Source organism: Muscardinus avellanarius (assembly GCF_963383645.1).
Source record: "Muscardinus avellanarius genome assembly, chromosome: 11".
NCBI lineage: Eukaryota > Metazoa > Chordata > Mammalia > Rodentia > Gliridae > Muscardinus > Muscardinus avellanarius.
The window spans coordinates 4,675,895-4,697,873 of NC_137797.1; the positions used below are offsets into that span (position 1 = coordinate 4,675,895).

A 21,979-nucleotide genomic window follows, 5' to 3' on the forward strand; every position below is an offset into this window, starting at 1 on the left:
GCTCAGATCACCCCAGGGAGGATTTAGCTGGGAACAGAAGATGCAGAAACGGCAAGCGACCTGCCACAAGACGGCGTGCACGCGCGCAGCCCCCAAGGCTGACCGCGTCCTCTAAGCACGTCTGTTTCGGCAAAGTAGTTTGATTCATTAGTAGGGTGGTGTCTCCCTGCTAGAGGGCAGGGGCGGCAGGGCATTATCCACCTCCGTGTGTGCAAGGCCAGCCCAGGAGCAGGAGGGGCTGGGGAGAGTGGAGAAACTGAAGGAATGAACAATTGGAACCTTCTATGATGCCAAAGGCCGAGGTCCCCAGCTATGGAAACCACCCGGGGTCGGGGCTGCTCCTGAGCAGCCTCCCCTTTCCTTGCCCCTCTGCCCTCATCCACTGCTAAAAGTTCTCTCCACCCAAACTCCATTTTACAGTGGGGTAAACTGAGGCCCAAGCAGGCCGTGACTCCAGCGAGTTTCGTGGCTGCTGGCACCCCAAGCGTGCCCCCGGCCCCTGGGGCCCCAGCGAGGCTAATGCACCATTAATTGTAATTAGCTAATTATTCCTGCTGCCAACTGGTGGAGGAGGCGGCTGAGGGCGGGGAGACCCCAAATGACTCAGTTATGTTTACAACATACAGACCCATTTAAGAGCTTGTAAAGTCGCTATAAATGGCTCTTTGGCAACAGGGAAATAACGATTCCCTTTTCCCCTCGCGGCCAGTTTAACAACCGCCGGGCTGGGCGGCAGGACTGAGGTTCTGAGGTCCAACAGCGCCACCTGGAGGCCATGTTCCAGAACATCCTGCGCAGGAGCTGGTGGAGACCTGGAGACCCACGACGGGACAACTGAGGCCAGGTGGGGCGGGGACTACCCCTCCCTCAGAAGCTCTGAGTGTTCCTAGCATCTGCCATTTCAGTGTTCTGAGCCGGGATGGCAGAGGGGACCGTGTGGACATTCTTTAAGATGGGGCAGCTCGGGAGAGATGCCCTGAGCGACAGAGTCAAGTCTGCAAAGTGAGGGAACGTTCGGATGTGCGGGTTGTAAATTAAACCAGGGAGGGCTCTGCCCCGGCCTGTGCACGGCAGCAGGACATCCTCCGCCCCCTCCCTCCCTCCAGCCAGAATGAGCTCTGTGGGCTTCCCAAGCCGTAACCCCCCTCCGGTTGTCCGCCTGGCCCTCCCTGGGGCCTGGTTCCCTTTCCCTCCTAGGGGACGTCCTCCTGGGTGGGAGTCCTCCAGCCAGGCGCCAGCTCTACAGGAGTGTTCTTTAACTGCCTGGCCTCCTACGACGGACCCTCCAGGGAGGCAGAGCGCTACCGACCAACACTTGGGGAGAAGACGAAGACGCGCTTAAGGCTACATGGTTCAGTGGCCGAGACGAGAGCCCGGAGCCTCTTCCTCCACTGCACGGAGACTAAGAGCCATACCATCTCCCGCTGGCAGAGAGGCTGTGCAGAGCCCAGGACGAGTGACAGTCTTTGAAATTCACAGTGTTACCATCGTACAGGTGGGGGGACCGAGGCCCGGGGAGCCTGGCACGGCCAGGTCAGTACCCGGCAGGTCCCACCATCCTGGGCTGTGTCTCAGACGGAGACTGGCGGGGGCTGCCGACTGGGCCCTGAACGACGATGGATGGGACTGGTCTGGGAAGGAGACAGACGGATGGGTTTTCCCGCAGTGGTCGTGGCTGGCCTTGGGCACAGCACAGGAGGGCCACTTACCCACAGTCATGCCGTCACTGTAGCGTTTGATGATGTCGAAGGAGTCCCGCAGGCTCCCTTCCGTGATGTCGAAGATGATGTCCGCCTGGTTGGCAGGATACAGCGGCGTGACGGCCCGCAGAAAGATGATCTCTGCGGGGAGAGGCCGGATGGGAAGGGTGCAACAGGCCCGCCCACCCCACCTCACACCTGGGACACGGAGCCACGGGCCCCCTGCTGGGAAAGGGGAGGGGGAGGTGGAGAGGTCACAAGGTCAGAGCTGGGGAATCCTGGGGGTCCTCCCGGGGACTCAGTTTCCCCATCTGTAAACTCTAAGAGGCAGCTGGCTGGTGCCCACCGAGGTCCTTTGAGTGCTGAAGGTCAGGGTCTGGGTTCCCTGGGCCCACGATGCTAACGGGTGTCTCCAGCCACACCAAACGCCCTGTGGGCAGCGACTCCCACATCAGCACTGGCCTGAGAGGCCACAGTGCCGGCCGCTTGGGATTTGGAAAGGGTTTGTGTGTGGTCTGGAGAAACCCCATCATTTTGCAGAAGGCAAAGAGAAGCCGGCGATTCCCTCCAAGCCGAGCCGGTGCCCTGTGGAAGCCACGCGCCTCCTCTCTGGGGCAGTCTCTCCTGCCCGCCCTGCCACCTGCATGACCTGTCCAGGGTCGGCGCCGGGTGGCCCCGGGCTGGCTTTATTGTGGGTCTTCCCCAGAGCCTGGCACCTGGAGCTCAGTGAATGCCTGCCAATGGACTAGGGATGGAGGCGCCACAGTAGAAGGGGGCTGGGCAGATGGCTGGGCACTGGGAGCACACGCAGCCCTGGCCCCACCCTGAGAAGCCAGCTTTGTGTGTGGGAGGGGGGCGATATGATCCCAATATCCCAGGCACTGCTTCTAGTCTGGCTCTCATCCACCCGTCCCAATCCTTAGAATAAAACTTCAATATGCAAATCTCGTAGCTGCAACCCTTTGATGCTCCCTGAAGCCTTGGGGCTGCCGGGTACTGACCTGGCCGTGCCAGGCTCCCCGGGCCTCGGTCCCCCCACCTGTACGATGGTAACACTGTGAATTTCAAAGACTGTCACTCGTCCTGGGCTCTGCACAGCCCCTCTGCCAGCGGGAGATGGTATGGCTCTTAGTCTCCGTGCAGTGGAGGAAGAGGCTCCGGCTCTTGCTGACCCTTCCAGCCCTGTCCGCTCATCTCTAGACCGTTACCCGGCCCGCTCCCGGGCTCCTCTCCCCTTGCCTCCTTCCTCACCTCTCCGGCACCACTCGGGCTCCGGTGTGAAAGGCATTTCCTTCCGGAAGCCCTCCCTTACTTCCCGGCACTTGGCACAGAATCAACGCTGAACACTCTTTGCAGAATGACCATCTCCCACAAGAATAAACCCCTGAACTGAGGGCTGGGAACAGGTTGGAGCAGTTCCGGGCAGCTTGGGTTGATGTGGAGGTTGGTGTGGGGTCTATATTTGACCCCTAAGCCTGTTCCGAGGCAGGGCTCCCGCAGGCAATGCTCGGGCTCCAGCAGAGGGGGATCCGGAGGGAGGGCCTGGGACCCCCACGCCAACTCCACTCACCTTCAGGACGGCTGAACTCGCGGAAGGTGGGCAGCGAAATGACGGTGTGGGAGATGGTGTGCACGGGGTCCCGCATACAAGCCACGTCAGCCGGGCGGCAGGACTTGACACAGCGCAAGGTGTCCGCCTTCTCTTGCTGGTGCCTGGGGGGAACCACAGCACACGGGAATGACGGGGCTCCCATGGGGGCTGAGGTCCAGGGAGCAACCGCAGGCGGTCAGGCCAGAGCGTGCCCAGCCCAGAGACAGAGCCCTGCAGAACCGCAGCTGCTCTGCGGGACACCCAAGTGGCCCTTCCTGCAAATTGGACTGGACCCAAATGCTAGAGACACCCTCGGGTTTCCATCTGCGATGGCCGTGGATGAACACAGCTTTGGCGTTTGCCAGGGTGCCATCTGAGCACCAGTTTCTGCGCCGTAAAGCACATTCATTAACCCTTGCTCAACACGCGTGCTCTGAGATCACGCGGGACCCCAGGGGCACCAAAGTAAGAAAGGGACCCCGTCCTGTCTCCGGAGGTCGGTGGGGAGTGGGAGGTCACAGGTGGACAGCGCATGTAAAGTGCCGATCTCAGCACTTGGCACGAAAAAGTCAACCCGCGCCATCACGTGACAGGCAGGAAGAGGACTAGGCTAATGTTTATTCCAGGCCTCTATTCCAGACATGGTGTGAGACACTCTGAAAACCTCTTTCTCCTAAATAAGACAGACACAAAAGCAACACAAAACGAAGGTCTCCTCCAATGAGTTTCAGAACACAAACATCTCTGTAATCGTTACCCATGTTGAGAGAGGGCATGGGCACCTCGAGGCTGCCACTTGTGTGCCAGACCACCAGAGCCCCCCTTGGTCCCACGAGGAAGCCCTGGGGTGAGCCCCACGGACGCGCCCGGCTCGGCTTCCTCAGAGTTTGATCACACGAGTGTGCATCTCCAGACCCACCATCTAGACTTCCCGTGCACACGTTTTTGCTCTTCCTTTTAAGTCCTTTCTAAGTCTCCTTTCATCTCTTTATTTTACACACAATTTATTTGTGAAAGTGCCCAATGCGTTCGGGCTGTGGCATCTCCTACAGGCAGGGCTGCAGATTCCCAAACTGGGTGACAGCCCCCACACAGGGCACCGGAGCAAAATATAGAGACCCAAAGGAATGTTGCCACCGTGTACTTCTATTAGTCACTTAAGGTAGATTTCTGGGAGGCAGTGTAATTTTTTTCTGAAAAGAGCCAATAAGTAATAAGTTTGAGAACTGGACATTGCCAGTTGCTTCCTGTTGGTGCTGTTCAGCGTGTCCCTCAGTCCCTGCGTTTCCTCCACACTGAAAGGAATCAATGGTGTTGGATCAGACCCAGGCCCAGCCTCTCAGGGAAGATGATAGCACCGGCATATTCTCCCTCAGGGCACATGGTATCTGGTGTCTGTCTTTCTGTGATGCCTGAAGCTAGACCCCCTGTCTCTAGGGGATGGCAAAATGCCGGCGGTTATTGGTTGGCAATATTCTGTAAAGAGATGCCCTTACCCCATATGCCACGGCTATTCAGTTACTAGGATGTATATATTTTGATTATTATCTTGTATTTGCCAGTTTTTAGGATCATGAAGTAACTATCATTCTCCAAAGATTTTTTTTTTTTTAGGTACTGAGGATTGAATCCAGGGGCATTCGACCTCCAAGCTACACCTGTAGCCCTGTTTTTTATTCTTTATTTTGAAACAGGGTCTCACTAAGTTGCGTAGGGCCTCACTAAGTAGCTGAGGCTGGCCACGAACCTGTGATCAGCCTACCAAGTATTGGGATTACATGTATGCATCACCATGCTCAGCTTCCAAAAATATTTTTAAAAACTCAACCAGCATGATTTTTTTTTTAAACAGGATCTCAATAAATTGCTGAGAGTCTTGAGAAGTTGCCGAGGCTGACCCTAAACCTGTGATCCTCCTGTCTCGGCCTCTTAAGTACTGGGCTTATAGCATGTGCCACTGTGCCCAGCATGCACTCTTGATTTAAAAAAATTTGGTGAGGCTCAATCTGGCTCTGAAAGGTTTTGAACTTTTAAAGCCTATTACCTCATGTCTTGGTTTTCTCTATTCTAACTCATACGTTTCCTCCATGTTTTGGTCATTTTCTTACTACTTTGCTTTGTTCGAAGATGGGGTATTATTAGAGCTTTGATCTGTGAGTTTGCTGGTCAGATGTGCTGTCACTATTGAGAAGGATGCCATTCTGGTCATCATTGTTTTCTTATAATAATTTCTTCGTTTTTTGTGATACTGGGGTGGAACCCGGGGGCTTTCTACACCGGGCTATACTCCCAGACCTACTTTATATTTTATTTGGAAACAGGGTCTCACTAAGTTGCTGAGAGCCTCACTAAGTAGCTGAGGCTGGCTTCGAACCTGCGCGATCCTCCTGTGTCAGCCTCCCAAGCGCGGGGATGACAAGCGTGCCCACCGCGCCCGGCTTTATAATAATTTCATGTGTTCGTTTGTGGCGCTGTCAGAATGCTGCAGACTGATTTACACAGTGGAATGCCCTGCCTCACGGTTCTGGAGCTGAGGTGCAGGTCCATGGCATCCGCAGGGCTGGTCTCCTCCGGGCCTCTTATGTGCTTTCAGAGGTCGCCCCCTCGCGGTATCCCCGCACATTGCCTTCCCACAGGTGGCTTCCGGTGGGAACTGCAGCGGTATAGGGTTCATCTCTGCCTCTGTGCGTGTATGTGTGCGTGGCTGGAGACTGAATCCAGGGGCGTTCTACCTCTGAGCTACGACCCCAGCCCTCCTTTCTTTTAAATTTTGAAGCAGGGCCTTGCTAAGTTACTGAGGGCCTCACTAAGTTGTTGAGGCTGACTATGAACCTGTGATCTTCCTGTCTCAGCCTCCCAAGTTCTGGGTTACAGGTGTGCACCACCATGCGTGGCTAAATTGTCTCTTTAATGGCCCTCTCTTTCTTTTCTTTTCTCTTTCTTTCTTTCTTTCTTTCTTTCTTTCTTTCTTTCTTTTGTAGTACTGAGGATGGAACCCAGGGGCATTCTACCTCCAAGCTACACCCTCAGCCCTATTTTTTAGCCCTTTTTATATTCACTGAGCTGTGAAGGGCCTCACTAAGTAGTAGCTGAGGCTGTCCACGACCTGAGACCCTCTCGTCTCTGCCTCCCAAACGCTGGGTACAAGCATGCGCCACCAAGCCCAGCGCCTCTATCTTATGTAGTCATATTAGGAGATCCCGGAGGTTAAGATTCCAATGCATGGATTTGGGGGAAAACTGCTCAACCTGTCTCACCCACATGACGCACTATGGGTTGAACTGTGATCCTTCAAAAAAGAGCTGTAGATGTTGTAGCCCCCAAGACCCCAGAATAGGGCCTAATTTGGAAGTAGAGGTAGGGCAGATCTGGTTAGATAAAGTCATCCTGGAGCAGGGTGGGCTCCACATCTGGCACGACTATGGGGAGGGGGGCCACGAGAAGACCAAGACATGGAAGGCGAATGCCCCCTGAGGGCGGGCCAAGGCGGACACGGGAGTGACACCACCGCTCGCCCCTCGAGGAGCCACCAAAGGCTACAACACGCTGACCTGCAGGTGTCCCGGGAGCCAGACTGCTGAGACCTTGGTTTAGGGGCTCAGACCTGCAGGGCTGCGAGACTCTGAGCTTCTATTAATATAAATATTAATATTGTTTGGTACTGGAGATTGAACCCAGAGGCATTCAACCTCTGAGCTACACCCCAAGCCCTTTGGTTGGCAGCCCTTCTACCTCCGGGCTACACTCCCAGACCTATTTTATATTTTTATTTAGAAACAGGGTCTCCTAAGCCAGCGCACGCGGCTGGCTTCGAACCTGCGCGATCCTCCTGTCTCCGCCTCCCAGGTACTGGGCTTACCGTGCCCAGCTACAGTTCCCGTAACTCTGAGCCACCCAGTCGTGGTACTGTGCCATAGAAACCCATTAGCAGCGCTGGACTTAGATGCTCTTTGGTTGGAATCTTTTTTTTTTTTTTTAATTTTCTGCTTGGGACTCAGATTTACTACAGCGGCACAGTCTGAAAAGTACAGGTCTGGGAGCCAGAGGGGGCAGCAAGTCGCTCTACTATCAGTGACCTTGAATTCATCCAAACCCTGCCTCCCTTAACGGACAGTGGCTTTCCTGGAATTTTAAGATTACAGTTCACCCACTAGCATGTATAATAATAATGCACCAATAAACAAATGAATTAAAAAAGAATAACCTAGTGCGATTCACTGGAGTTTGTTTGTTTGCTTGTTTGTTTTGGTAGTACTAGGGTTTCTGGAAACCCTCTACCTTCATGCTACACTCCCAGACCTATTATATATATATATATTTTTTTCTTTTTTTAATTTGGAAACAGGGTCTCTTAAGGCAGTGAGGCTGGCTTTGAACCTGCGCGATCCTCCTGTCTCTGCCTCCCAAGCGCAGGGATTACGAGCGTGCGCCGCTACGCCCGGCTTCACTGGAGGTTTTTGACCTCACAGAGCTCCCTGGTCTGCTACTTTGGGGAGCAACTCATATTCCTCTCTGTTTCCTGGAACCTTCAGTATCTACTGTTACTGTTCTTTTCAGTTTTCCTTTTTTTTTTTTTTTTTTTGGTACTGGGGATGGAACCCAGGGGCATTCTACCTCCTAACTACACCCCCAGTCCTATTTTTTATTCTTAATTTTGAAACAGGGTCGCACTGAGTTGCAAAGAGCCTAAGTAGCCGAGGCTGGCTGTGAACCGCTCTTTGCACCAGGCGGGCTCCTCCTCTATCTGGCAGGACATCCTGCTGCAAGCCTGGGGACTACAGAATGGCGCCCAACATCCACAGCTCCCTGAGAGAGGCCAGCACCATGAATCCGGGGATGTCGCCCTCTTCTGGGCATTTGCTGCAGCACAGGATAGAGCTTCAAAGACCCAGGCCCAGGCAGCCCGGCTGGGATGCCGCCCCAGAGGGTGCATCATCTCCAACCTCTCCACCCAGGTGACGAAATAGGGCAACACACCCGCCTCCCAGAAGTGCGTGGGCCAGCACCTGGCTGCCAGTGCTCCCCACGTGTGTAACCGTCACCGACACCATCCTTAGTGATACACAACAGCCTTCTCCCTTCTCCTTGGAAGCTTGACTGCCCACAGTGACAGAACAGCAGAGGTCATCTCCACCTGTCCGTGACCTTGGATCCATCGGAATCCTCAAAGCCTGCCTCCCCCAATAAGCCAACAGCCAAAGAATATTCTGTGACTTTGCAGTGAACGTAGAAGCCAGTCCTGCTAGAGGCTGACACCGCCGCCTGTGCAGTGTTTCACGAGACCTTCAGAGGCATCACGAGATGGACCCGTGCTCTGCAGAGCAAACAGCCTATCCCAGCGTAGAGCTAGTCGGCAGCGTGGAGGACTCAGACTCCTGCTCTGGTCTTTTCTGTACCATCTGGTCGCTCAGCAGCAAGATCTAGGAACGCGGCTCTCCTGCCTCAAAGAGCAGCAGGGCAGAGGTGAGCATCCAGCTATCACTGACCCCCACACGTGCATACAGCCCCCCCAGGGTTGGGGAGTGCCGCCAACAGAGGGAGAGCGCTTGGCGGGACACTGTGTGGGGCGCTCTGGCCAGCTGTGTAAGGACACTGGACCCTGGACGGCTCTGTACCCCGAGGGCCCCAGCTCAACCATCCTATGCACATGAAGACAGAAAGGCTTCTTTTGGCCTGAATCACCCGGATCGTGATGGACAAATGGTTGACTACAACTGGATCCTTCCCGTGCCTTCCTGCTTCAACCAAGAGGATATGGTTGAACGAAGTATCCATCCATCCACCTATCCGTCTATTCACCAACCCACCATCTACCCATCTGCATATCCACCCGTCCATCCACTCACCCACATCGTCCACCCATCCACGCATCTGCCTTCCATCCCCCATCCAGATATTTACTAGACTTCCCCTTCAGGCCAAGCATCCCAAAGGTGCCAAGAACACAGACACTAACCAGACACAATCCCTACATTCAAGAATCGCACAGTCCAGTGACGGCAACAGACAAGTAACCGCCACAAGAGAAGGGGGTACATGCTCTGGTGGGGGTGCGGGGCAGGAAGGACAGCCCGTGGGAGGCTCTCGGAGGAGGCTACTCCTGACTTACGCCTGCAAGAGGAATGACAGCTGGCAGGAGGACAGAGACGCAGAAAGCTATGAGCGCTGGGCTTGGTGGTGCACGCCTGTGATCCCAGCACTTGGGAGGCTGAGACAGGACCACAGGTTCAAGGCCAGCCTCAGGAACATAGCAAGTCCCCGTTTCCAAATAAATAAAATAGGAGCCGGGAGTGGTGGCACACGGCTTGTAATCCCAGTACTTGGGAGGCTGAGACAGGAGGAGTGCAGGCTCATGGCCAGCCTCAGCTACTTAGTGAGGCCCTCCACAACTTAGTGAGACTGTTTCAAAATAAAGAGTAAGAAACAGGCCTGAGGGTGCAGCCTGGAGGTAGAATGCCCTTGGGTTCAATCCCCAAAGCTGCACATAAAATAAAACAAAATAACATAGGGCTGAGGGTATAGCTGAGAGGTTAGAATGCTCCTGTATTCAATCCCTAATACTGCAAATAAAATAAAATAGGGCTGAGGGTGTAGCTTAGAGGTAGAATGCCCCTGGGTTCAATCCCTGGCGCCATAATAAAATACAATAAAAGAAAGCCAAGAGAAGGCGCATTCAGGGAAGGGAGCCAGCAGCAAGGCCAGAACACAGCAAACAGAGTGAGCTGGAGGCGGGGCCGGCGCTGAGCAGGGGACAGAGAACACATCAGGCAGGGAGCCGAGGCTGTCTTAAGGGAGCCGGACTTCAGTGAGGAAAGAGAACTCAGGAAGGCTCCAGAGAGGATCAGCCCTTCAGAGACCCTCTGCTGAGCTTGGAGAACTCACTGGCAGGTGGGAGCCTGGAAGCTGGTCCAGACTAGGCTGGATCAGAGAGAGGTCGGTGCACACGTGCGTGGCAGGCCTGGAGAGGTCGCTAGAAGGACTTGAGTTCCTGGCAAGCTGCTGCCCAGGACAGGGAGCTCCATGTACAGCCATCTGCCCCACCGGGCAGCAAGCGGGGGCCCCCACCCCAGCGCGTGCACTGTAGGAAGGGCCTTGGGACCTGCACTGACCTTTCCTCAGTTGGCGAGGCATCCAGCCTCCCCTTACAAACAGCGTCCGAGTCAAAGCCCCAAAAGCTCTAGACGCATAAGCTGGTGTTGACACAAGGTCATCGTTCCTCAGTGGTCACAGACAGAGGACGTCCTGCGTGCTGAGCTGCGGACAGTCCCTGACTGAGACTGACCCAGCCCCTGCCTTCCTGGAGTCTTCTGGATGGTAGGAAAGTCTTATTTGAAAAACCCAGGTGGACAGAAATTGCAGCCTGTGATCCCCATCATGAAAGGGGTGCTGGGAGGAAGACCGACGGACCATAACCCAAGGGGCCGGGCGGGCCTCTGCTAGGGTTGGGTCTGATCTCAGTATGCCCCAAGGTTCCGTGTGTTGGAATTTTCCCTTGAGTATAAGAGGGTGGAAACGTAACCCAGCAAGAGGGCCATCACCACATGGAGGCCTTGGATCTCCAGAACTGTCATCTGGAGTAAACTTTTCTTTATAAAGCTGCCCGGCCTCAGGTATCTTGTTAGCATGAAAAAACCAGACTAATGTGGCCTCTTGGGGGAAGGCACACTTAAGCTGAGCATGAAGCAACTTTCAGGCCAAGGGTAGGAAGCACGGGCCAAAGGCTGAGGCAGCAAAGAGCCTGGCACTGTGGCTTGAAGGACACGGGCTTGGGGAGCTCAGTCTGAGACCGGCTGGAGAGGGCATGCAGGGACTAAAACTATGCAGATCCTTGAAAAGCATGTCGAGGCTTTGGGGAGGGGCACCTCAACGCAAAGGCAGGCAAGAAGGGTTTTAGGCAGAGGCTTAAAGATCACTCCAGCCGCTGAGCAGAGAAAGAGCCATAGGGAGAGTTGAGTGGGGTCCGGGAGGCCAGCAGCAGGTGACCTGGCTGGGATAATGGCCGAGGAGATGGATCGAGGCCCAGGCGAAGGCAGAGCTGTGACAGGCAGGCGCCCGTGAGCTGGGGGTCGGGCACCAGCGTGTGACCTTGGGCAGATTGCACCCTCTCTGAGCATCCATGAGGGCCACACACCTGCCCGGATGGACTAGAAGCAACGCACACAAAGGGTCCCTGCACACTTGTGGGTTCCACGGGCACCCACTGACTGCGCGGGCCGCTGCCTCCTCCTGGCACAGCTCTGGGATGCTCAGTTGGGGCGACTGACCCCGTCTGGGCGAGAGCTTTGTCTGAGGAGCAGCAACTGTGGTAAGTGTTTTTCCCAAACAGAAGGCTTAAGTCTCAGTCTAGAGCTTTTCTGGTCTTGTCAAATCAGCTCTGGGAGAGACAGCAAAATCCAAGTAGCCAACCACCAAAGTAGTCCTGGTTCCTTGGCTGGGCTCGGTCACAGCAGGCCCTGTGGCTGTGACCTGCGCCCTCCCCTTCTGGGGCCTCAGTTTCCATATTTGAAACACAAAGGCTGGGGGGCAAGCTCAGCGATCTCTAAGGGGCCTTCTCAATCCCCGCCTTTGTCCTTTAGGTTCAATGCAAAATGAAGGCCTTAGCTTCCTATGGCGGAAATGGAACCAGGTCCTAACTTCCTGTGGTGGGATGGAGAAGGGTCCTAACTTCCCTTGGCAAGATGGAAGCAGGTCCTAACTTCCCATGATGGATAGAGCCAGGTGCCAACCTCCCGTGGCAGGATGGGGGAAGGTTCTAGCTTCCTGGCAGGGCACACAGTGAGCACCGTGGTCAGGACCCCCAGGCACATGTCCCCTCACGGGTCAGCTGTGTGTGGGGGGCACCAGGCACTGGGAAGGGCTTGGCTCATCCCTGGATGATAAGAAGCACAGAGACCCTCCACCACGCCAAATAAAACCAAGGCACGCGAGGCCTGCTGTGCGGGGCGGCTGCGAGACTTTATTAGAATCCCGAGGCAGGCGAGGAAAGCAACAAGAAGGAGCCCCCGCGGCTGAAGCAAGTACTCAGAGCTCTGGGGACACAAAGACGAAAAGCTTGGCCACAAAGGAGCTCACGGTGCCGTGGCGATGGAGGTCCATCTTGACGGTCAGGAGCAAGTCCCTGGGCTCGGGGACGGGCTTGGTGAGGGCCACCACTCCGCTGTGGTGGCCCACCTTCTGGGTGGTGAAAAAGCCCTCGTCATTGCCGCTGGTGATGGCCAGCTGCATGCTGTCCCCGGGGACGGCACTGGAGGGGCCCATGCGGAAAACCACCGCGGGCACTCGGATGTTGGTGGGGAAAGAGAGGTGGTAGTAGGTTATTCTCAGAGGCAGCTTGGGGCACTCCTGGTTCTCATGGCAAGGCAAGCGCTCGCAGCGGCTGCAAGACAAGTGAGCAGAGACACAAGAAGAGGTTAGGGCGAATCCGCGAGCAGAGGATCGAGAGAGCGCGGCGAGCTGGGCGGGAGAGCGCCCGCACTCACCTCGGGACAGGCTGCGACTCGGGACAGGGGCGCCAGAGGGTGGCGGGGGTCAAGGGCTACGCCTATCTGCTGGCGATCCCCACCCCGGTGAGCCCACCTCACCCTGTCCTGGGAGTGTCGTCAAGCCCGGGGGCAACATGGGGCTCCTGGGTGGCTCTGGGAGACGGTCCCTGCAGAGAACATCTCACCACTAGCCATCAGGCTGATGCCATTACCGTGTGCGGGGCTACCCTTCCCACGATCTCTCGTGTGACCACGCAGGGCACAAGATGGCGGCTTGGGTAGCATCGTTCAGAAGAGGAAACTGAAGCTAGCGTGAGGGACGGAGCCAGGCTTGCGCTCGGCGGCGAGGGCAGCTCCCATTCCTTGCCACCAGTTCCCTGTTCCTGTCCACAGCCAGCCCAGAGCTCAGAATGGAGATGACTGCAGGTTCAGAGTTCCTACCATAGGGTCCCAATTTCCTGTGGCAGGATGGAGACTGGTCCTAACTTCTTGTGGCAGGATGGAGGCTGGTCCTAACTCTATGGCAGGGTGGAGGCTGTTCCTAACTTTCTGTGACAGAATGAAGATGGGTCCTAACTTCCTATGGTGGAGATGGAAACAGGTGCTAACTTCCTGTGGCAAGATGGAGACTGGTCCCAACTACTTGTGGCAGGATGGAGGCTGGTCCTAACTTCCTGTGGCAGGATGGAGGCTGGTCCTATGCCCTAGGTGGAGACGAGATGCCACCGGGAAGACCTCCACCTTAACTGAGTCTGCCTTCTCCAGTTGGGGCCGCCCTCCCTCCTGGTCTCCCAACACACCTCCGCCTGGCTCTTTAAGTCTCCACGTTTCATGTTGGGTTGCTTGCATTTACTTTCCACTTGCCCCCATGGCGCGCGGGGCCTGTGCTCCTGTCTACAGGCTGTTTGCCGGCATGATAGCCTTTCAGTCGCTCGGCTCCTCTGGCTCTCAGGACAGCCGGGGAACGAGCTCCACGGCACAGAGACGTGTGGGTGGAGGGAGCCTGAGGAGCCGACCCTGCATGGAGTGAGTCGGAGCCAGAGAAGAGGGCGCGGCTGCCCCAAAGGCACCAGGGTCAGGGCAAATGGGCGTGTTCCTATGGCCCTCCAGGTCTCTCCCCCGCCAGGGCCTGTGAAGAGCTGGGGGCTTCGGAAGGCGGGGAGAGCGTGCTGTGCATGCCAGGGTCCTCTCTCCACCAGCTCTCCTCACCGACCCCAGTCAACGACAGGAAGACACAAGTTCCATGAAGACACAGACCTGTCTGTGACGCTGCGGTCTGTGGTAAGTGGCTGATTTGAGTATCAAAGTCAAACATCTCCCTTCAAAGCATTTATACATGTGAACGCACATATACACACCTGCACAAGCTCGAAACCCCCCCCCCCCCGCAGCGGCTTCTGGAATGGCCTGCCCAGGCCTGGTCAGCAGGTGGCGCTAGAGTCCCCCTTCCCGGGGTCCCCAGTGGCCTGTACTGACGGAAACCAGGTGTGGGTGGGTTTGCTATGTGGAAAACACGTGAGCACACGTGTGAGGTGAGGAATGGGAGCATGTGCCGTGTCCTGGGCCAGCCCCACGGCCATCACACATGGGGACCCGACGCCCCTTCTTCCCTGTGGCCTCAGGGCACCCCAGCCCTTCCTAGCACCCCTGTCTCTGGGCTGGCTCCTTCTAGGTCGCTCACTTTTCGGGTCTCACCTTCCGCACCCAGTCCAGAGCTAGACCCCCGCGACACGCTTCATAACCCCTAACAGCTCTGACGACTTGTCCCTGACTTTCCTGGTCAGTCCCGACTTCAGCAATCTGGTTCTGCTCTGCCACAGACTTACCAAAACAACCCCAAATCATAACCACAGCGTCTGGCAAGATGCCTGTCACGCTGGGAACGACACTAAAACCTCCTGCAGCCGGTGCATCCAGACAGGGGACAGCGGCTGTCACTGAGTCTGTTACGGGCCATGATGGGGCCAGGCCTGCCCGGCAAGGGGCCAGCTCCCAGTCTCCGCCAATGCGTGTGCTCCCGCGTCATGACAGCTACCCGGGTCGCGCCACACGTGAGATGACAGTGCGCCCTAATTTCCAGTTCAACAACATTTTATCCTGGCACCCCAAGTTCTGTGAACATGATTAAAAGCCAACACAGGGCCAGGCGTGGTGGCGCACGCTTGCAATCCCCACACTTGGGAGGCTGAGACAGGAGGATCGCACAGGTAGGTTCAAAGCCAGCCTCAGCTACTTAGTGAGGCTCTCAGCAACTTAGTGAGACTCTGTTTCCAAATAAAAAATATAAAATAGGTCTAAGAGTATAGCCCGGAGGTAGAAAACCACTGGGTTCCACCCCCAGTGCCACAAAAACAAACAGTCAACACAGACTAGGGACCCAAAGCCCTCGGGCCTACTATGGCCATTCCCTAGGAGACAGGCCGCGTGGGCCTCCAGGCGGACGCCTGCAGCATCCCCGCTGGCCTCCCTCACTTCCACACACTCATTATTCTGAGAGAAGCCCAGGGCGGGGCTGAGGGGCCACTGAGGGCTCTACCCACCTGGTCACACCCCGGACCACAGTCTTACTCGTCTCCTTTCCAAGATGCAGATCTGAGGCCACCGGCTTCACACCAGCTTCCATGACCCACCTCGCTGGGGCGGCCCCCTGAGGGAGTATTCCTAACCCAGGTGAGGGCTCTGAGCGGCTCCGAACACCTTCTCTGTGGCCGCAGGGCACCGTGGTCAAGGCGCCGTGGACAGCCTATGTGTCCATGAGGCCGAGCTCAGTGGTCTGTGGCCAGATGCTGAGGCCCAGGAAGAGGAAGACAGAAAGATGGACAGACAGAGGTCTAGTCTTAACTCGCACCCTCAGAGGCCCCTGAAGGAGCCGCCCTGTTTCATGCTAGGCCACAGGGTCCTCTCCACACGCACTTCCTTGGTTTTAAAAGCTGCTTTCTGAAGATCAGACGATAAGTCCTTTAAGTGGGTTTTTGACAAGGAGGAAAGGGAGCTACGAAGCAGAAACCCTCAGCCCCAGGGGTCAGCAGCGCGGGAGGAGGTCCCAGACCACTGGTCTGGGTCTTCCACCTCGCTTTACCCCGATGGGCAAAGAACCGCTCTTTATATCACAGAGCCCAGCACCCAAACGGGCGTCAGGTTTCCAAACCACGAACTCATGCTGGGAGAGCAGCAAACTGGGGAGGCGGCTGGGCACCCAAGGCCAGGAAGAGCTCAGAGGGCTGTGGCCACAGGGGCCCAAACTGGCCAAAACAAGGGCGGCTACCAAGGGTGGGTGCCGGAGCCAGGCGCGACACCAGAGGAAGACACTGACCCTCCAGCAAGCAGTGCGGGCCAGGAGCGCGGACAGGCTTGAGGGCAGAAGGTCACAGCCGGGAGGCCCTGGTCACCCCACCACAAGCTTCCTCTGAGCACTTCAGTGCTGGGGCAGGGGACAGCAGCCCACTTTCTCGAGACTGAGTCCCCGCCTAGAGCTTTCCCTGAAGCACAAAGTGAAAGGTTCCCTGAGTAAAATCCAGAGTCAGGGTGGTCGAGACGAGAACCCCGGCCGAGCATCCTCGTGACTCCCAGACACAGCGGAGAGCCTGAGCCTACAGTGACACATGGCCACACGGCAGCACGTTTCGGGCACAGAGCCTGCAATCGCTACAGTCGCTCAAGCTCATGGAGTCGGCTTGGGGTGGGGGTCGCCTAGTGACCCCCAGAGTCACGTTCGATACTGCTTTCCATTGACAAGAGTCATCACCACCAGCGCATCTGAGTCAGCACAGGTAACATAAGAAATTGAGGCCAGAAAGCTTGCCCAAGCAGGACAGGAGGGGGCTGTAGCTTCTGCCTGGCTCAGGCACCACTGCCACCTAAGAACATTTCCACTGTCCCCAAACTCATCTGCAACCGCCCCTCTGGTTTCCCAAGACAGCCTCCCTGGCCGCTGGAGACCTGGGAACAAGAGAAGGGCCTCCGCGAAGGAGGACACAGACCGACCAGGGCAGGGCCCGAGGGACTTACGTGTCTGCGGAGCGGCGGTAGTTCTCGGGACACTCAAAGTTCAGGCAGCGGAAGCCGCCCTGGATGTTGAAGCAGGTCTCATTGACGGAGCAGTTGTGGATGCCGGTCACACACTCATCGATGTCTGCGAGACCCGGAGGCAGAGCAGTGAAGGCAGAGCCCGAGGAGCCATCCCTACCGCAGACAGGTGCCCGGGCCTCCCACCCGCCAGGGGCAGGGTGAGGAGCGAGCCATCCTTGCCCTCCACTGGCACAGTACAGGTGCCGGCTCTCTTATCTATAGGACACCTACATTTATTGAGCATTACCTTTTTTTTTTTTTTTTTTTTTGCGGTACTGGGGTTGTGGGGATGGAATCCAGGGCATTCTACCTTCGAGCGACACCCCCAGGCCTATTTTTTATTCTTTATTTTGAAAAAGTGTCTCACTGAGTTGCAAAGGACCTTACTAAGCAGCTGAGGCTGTCCTCAAACCAAGATCCTCCTGTTTCAGCCTCCCATATGCTGGGATTACAAGTGTGCACCACCACGCCCGGCAAGCGTTGGCTTATTGTTCCCGGTCCCTGGGGCAGATGTATCGAATACTAAGCGCACACAGGACACAATGGCCCCGGAGCATCGCAGGGATAGTACTGTCGTGAGCCTGGTCTCCGGCGAGCGGAGGAAGCTTAAGGAACCTGCCTGAGGTTACACATTCTGTACGCGGCAGAGCCGAACTTCCAACCCAGGCGAGTGGGCACCAGGGTGGGTGGACTGGCCACCCAGCACCCTCCACACTCCAAAGGCACGTCACCCTAGCCTCACCTCGCCTCCCGTGCAATCAGTCACACCCAGGATGAGGCGCAGGATGGCCAGCCCTGTCTCACAGAGGACACCAGGCCTGAAGGGATTGTTTGCCCGTGTCCTGGAGGCTGGACTGGAACCAGGCCTGGGATTCCTACTGTGGGACTGGGGGTACCATAGAGAGAGCGTGGGGGTGAGAGCCCCACCACAGAGCTCTGGAACAGACAAACAGTGGGGTGCCAGGATGCCACAGAGGGAGTTGGGCGGCTTCTGTGACGAGGTGCCAAGTGCCTGATTGTTGGTGGCAAAAACACTACTCCTGGCCTCAGAGGCCAGGGCTCAGGAATGTGTTTTTGCTACATCTGGCCGGGACCCCAGGCTGTGGCGAGGGAACCGGGCCAGGAGAAGGGAAGTCATCTGCTCCATCAGACTCGGAAAAACAAAGGGATCTCATCCCATCCCAGATGGGCTGAGTGTCCCTAGAGCGTCCCTCCCGGGCACACCAGGCTCCCGCCTGCCTTGGTCTCCCACCTGCTTCGTGACCAGGCATCATGTCTGCGGGGCCCAGGGGCTATCAGAGCCTTGGATGACAGCCCCATGGGGCCTCCACAGGAAGGGACCGGAGAGCTGGGCCTCTGTGACTCAGGCCCTGGGGCCAGTCCTGAAGCGAGCCGACAGGAACTCCCCGGGATAATCACTCCCCAGCATTGATGCATGTCATTGATGCATCCCTCCCGTTATCCATGGATGGTCACGGGATGCAGGGGGACCCCAGAGTGTTCTTAGAAAGGGGGTCAGAATAGCCGGGCGTGGTGGCGCACGCTTGTAATCCCCACGCTTGGGAGGTGGAGACAGGAGGATCGCGCAGGTTTGAAGCCAGCCGTGCCGGCTTAAGAGACCCTGTTTCCAAAAATAAAAAAATTGGCCTGGGAGTGTAGCCCGGAGGTAGAAGGGCTTCCAGGAACTCCAGTACCACCAAAAAAAGAAAGAAAGAAAGAAAAAAGAAAGGGGGTCAGAATACAGAATGGATTCCACTGGCCTCTCCTCATTTAGCCCATGCTGAAGCTGACCTTGGCTCCACCAGACCCCCGTGGCCAGTGTCCACAAACAGAGACCTCAGGACTCTGATGCCAGACCTCAGCTGCCTCTTGTGGACACAGAGGACAGCAGTTTGGGACAGAGCCGTCTGTGGCCTCTTCATTGTGTTGACCCAGCGCCTGGACCACAGCCAGAGTCTGTCCAATGAGTAAACGAAAGCCAGGCCCACCAGTGCTGAACTGAGGGTCCTGGGGCCCCGAACGCTAGTTTCCACCTCCAGGGCCTCTTTCTAAAGGTCGTTAGTCCCTGTCTCAGTCTTCTGAGGTCTGAGGTCAGAGTGGCAGGGCTCAGATCTCCCAATGTCTTGGTGAGGCTCAGGAAACCCTTTGGACAAGGGTGCTGGGGCCAGGGCATACGTCAGGACGTGGAGGCCAGGATACAGCCTCTGGACGCCGCCTCCCGAGGCAGCCTGCCTGTGGAGTGGCCCTGGGCTGGGGCATACATCCTCCACCCTGGCCTCAGCCCCACGCCGCGAGGCACGAGACCCCATGCTCACCTTGGCAGTTGCGGCCATTGGGGGCCAGCCTGTAGCCGAAGGAGGGGCAGCTGCACTGGAAGGTTCCAGGGACGTTGATGCAGCGGTAGGAGCAGATATGGCCCCCGGTGGGCAAGGCACACTCGTCAATGTCTGCAAAACAGCCATGGTGTCAAAGGGGCAACTGAGGCACGGAGAGGGGGTGGGACAATCCAAGGGTCACACCGCAAGCTCATGATGTAAAGTATGGGTGTGGGGCTAGGGAGGGCAAAGGGAGAGCTAACTTTGCTAATTTAAAGGGGAAAAAAAAAAAACCCTCTCATGAAATTACCAGTTGAGTGTCCCTTAGCCCAAACGCCCGGGACCAGAAGTGTTTCCGATGCTTTGGAATACTCCATTACAGAATGAGATACTCTGGGGGTGAGAGCCACATCAAAACACACCCAGCAGGGCGCCCTCACCTTCGCAGGTGACGCCGTCCGTGTCGCTGAGCTGGTAGCCGCGCCGGCAGTAACACTGATAGGAGCCGTAGACGTTGGCGCACTCCTGGCTACAGGGGCTGCTTTGACACTCGTTCACATCTGCAAGAGAGAGGTCGCTGCTCAGAGCCGCAGCGCTGGTCCCCCTCCTACAGCCGCCCCCGGCGATGGCACCCCATCACAGCGAGGCAGAGGTCTCGGGGTACACGGCCCGGGACCTGGCCCTGCTCTGGCTTCTCACGGCCGAGGAGTCTGGAGTCTCCATCCCTGTCACTGTCTGAGTTGAGCCCCACCACGACAACGCCAGTAGCCTCCAGGTCTCACCCCAACAAAGCACCAGAATCCTCCAGGGGATGTATTTATTTTATTTTTTACTTTATTATTATTATTATTTTGGTGGTCCTGGGGTTCCTGGAAACCCTTCTACCTCCGGGCTACACTCCCAGACCTATTTTATATTTTTATTTGGAAACAGGGTCTCTTAAGCCAGAGAGGCTGGTTTCAAACCAGCGTGATCCTCCTGTCTCTGCCTCCCAAGCGCGGGATTACAAGCGTGGGCCACCACACCCGGCTTTTTTTTTTTTTTTTTTTTTTTTTTGCAGTACTGGGAATGGAACCCAGGAGAATTCTATCTCCAAGCTGCACCCCCAGCCCTACTTTTTCTCTACTCTTTATTTTGAAATAGGGTCTCACTGAGTTGCAAAGGGCCTAAGTAGCTGAGGCTGTCCGTGAATCACGATCCTTCTGCCTCAGCCTCACAGATGCTGGGATTACAAGCATGTGTCACCATGCTCAGCTGTCCAATGGACATATGATTCTGTCCTCCCCACCTCACCTCCAGAAGTCAGGCTACACAGATGACATACACGTGACCCAGCCCATGGGAGGAAATTCCTGACACTCAGATGACACACACGTGACCCAGCTCATGGAAGGAAATTCCCGACACTCCATGCTCTGAGCTCATGGGGCTGCTCGCAACCCCAGCTCTCACGCACCACTTCCCTCTGTCTAGAGCAGAGGCCAGCAATGGATGGGCCAAAGCTGGCCCACCACTTGTTTCTGTAAATAAAGTTTTATTGGAACATCCATGTGTATTCTTTTACCATGGCCTATGGCTACTATGCCTCGTGCTACTGAGGCAGAGTAGTATCAATGGAGACTGTGGCCAGAAAGTCCTAATAGTTACTTGGAGACTTATAAAGAAAAAGCCAGCCAACCCTGGCTGAAAAGTCCCTTATCTGATTAATTGATTGATTGATCGATTGATTGATTTGTGGTACTGGGTTCTGAACCTAGGGACGTTCAACCTTCTACGTACCCCTCCAGGCTTTTTATTTTTTATTTTGAAACAAGGTCTTACTAGGTTGCCAAGGCTGGCCTGGAACCTGCTATCCTCCTGTCTCAGCCTCCCAAATTCTGGGATTAGGAGTTTTCGCCACCACACCCAGTCCTTCTCTCATTCATTGACCGCCACCCACAGCAGAGTAGGAGAGAATGCACACGTGCGTCTCCCCCATGAGTCATCTCTGCAGCTGCCGCCGCCACCTGGGCTCCCTGCCCATCTGTGTCCAGAGAGGCTTCCCCACATAGCGCTTCTGGATGCAGGAACTTAGCTCCTGCTGGGCCCTCAGGGAAGGCGCTGCACAGAAACCCAGAGGGTGACCCAGCCAGACCAGCCAGACTCCGGCCGTGTCTGTAGCTCCACCGAGGAACACAGGTAAGAAGGCGGCTTTTCAGTCACTTAGGAGTGGCCAGAGGAAGCATAAGCTGCCAAGACATCCTGCTGCCTCGGCATCTATGTGTTGAGAACCCCCACTCCACATAGTAAAAATCGGCAAAAAAGCCCCGAGAAGGAGGTATCGTCTCTGGCTAAAGTACCCCCCACTTTTAGATACCCTTCACTATTATTCCTTTTAACTTTCTACACGAATTGCTCCAGTGATGTGAAATTAGAAATATAAAAAGAAACTGAGTCCGTGGAAATAAACTCTCTAATAATTTGTCTAAACGTCCTTGGCTCTGCTCAACAATAATGAGAAACTGGCCAGAATTCAGGTACTGTGATAAGCACCCCAGCTGCAGCAATCACAAATGGCCTCCGACCTTCATCACTATCTATCACTCCAGCAAAAGTAGCTCAGTTCAAAATAATTATTCACCCTTGAAATCCTGTCTAAAGACAGAGAGAAACCTTGTGTGTAACCTTAAAGAAACAACTTAGCTGCCCGAATACAATAGACCCAAAGAAAAAGACTTAACTTTTACCTCAGTGTGAGCACCCCAGGAGATAAAAAAAAAATGGCCGCATAATTAAAAATAAATATGACAGAATAAAGGACAGACATTCTAAATATATATATGT

At 55.8% G+C, this 21,979-nt stretch overlaps 1 protein-coding gene across 1 annotated transcript in view; it reads right to left on the reverse strand.

Moving 5' to 3' along the window:
* FBLN1 (fibulin 1) overlaps window positions 1-21,979 on the reverse strand; it is a gene marked incomplete at both ends in the record, with an annotated part of 57,574 nt that overhangs the window by 15,028 nt on the left and 20,567 nt on the right. Inside the window, 5 exons of the mRNA XM_080706514.1 lie at window positions 1,710-1,841; window positions 3,271-3,413; window positions 16,782-16,905; window positions 19,157-19,288; window positions 19,597-19,716. Of these exons, the coding sequence (XP_080562640.1) occupies window positions 1,710-1,841; window positions 3,271-3,413; window positions 16,782-16,905; window positions 19,157-19,288; window positions 19,597-19,716 (651 nt within the window). The remainder of the gene's footprint in view (window positions 1-1,709; window positions 1,842-3,270; window positions 3,414-16,781; window positions 16,906-19,156; window positions 19,289-19,596; window positions 19,717-21,979) is intronic.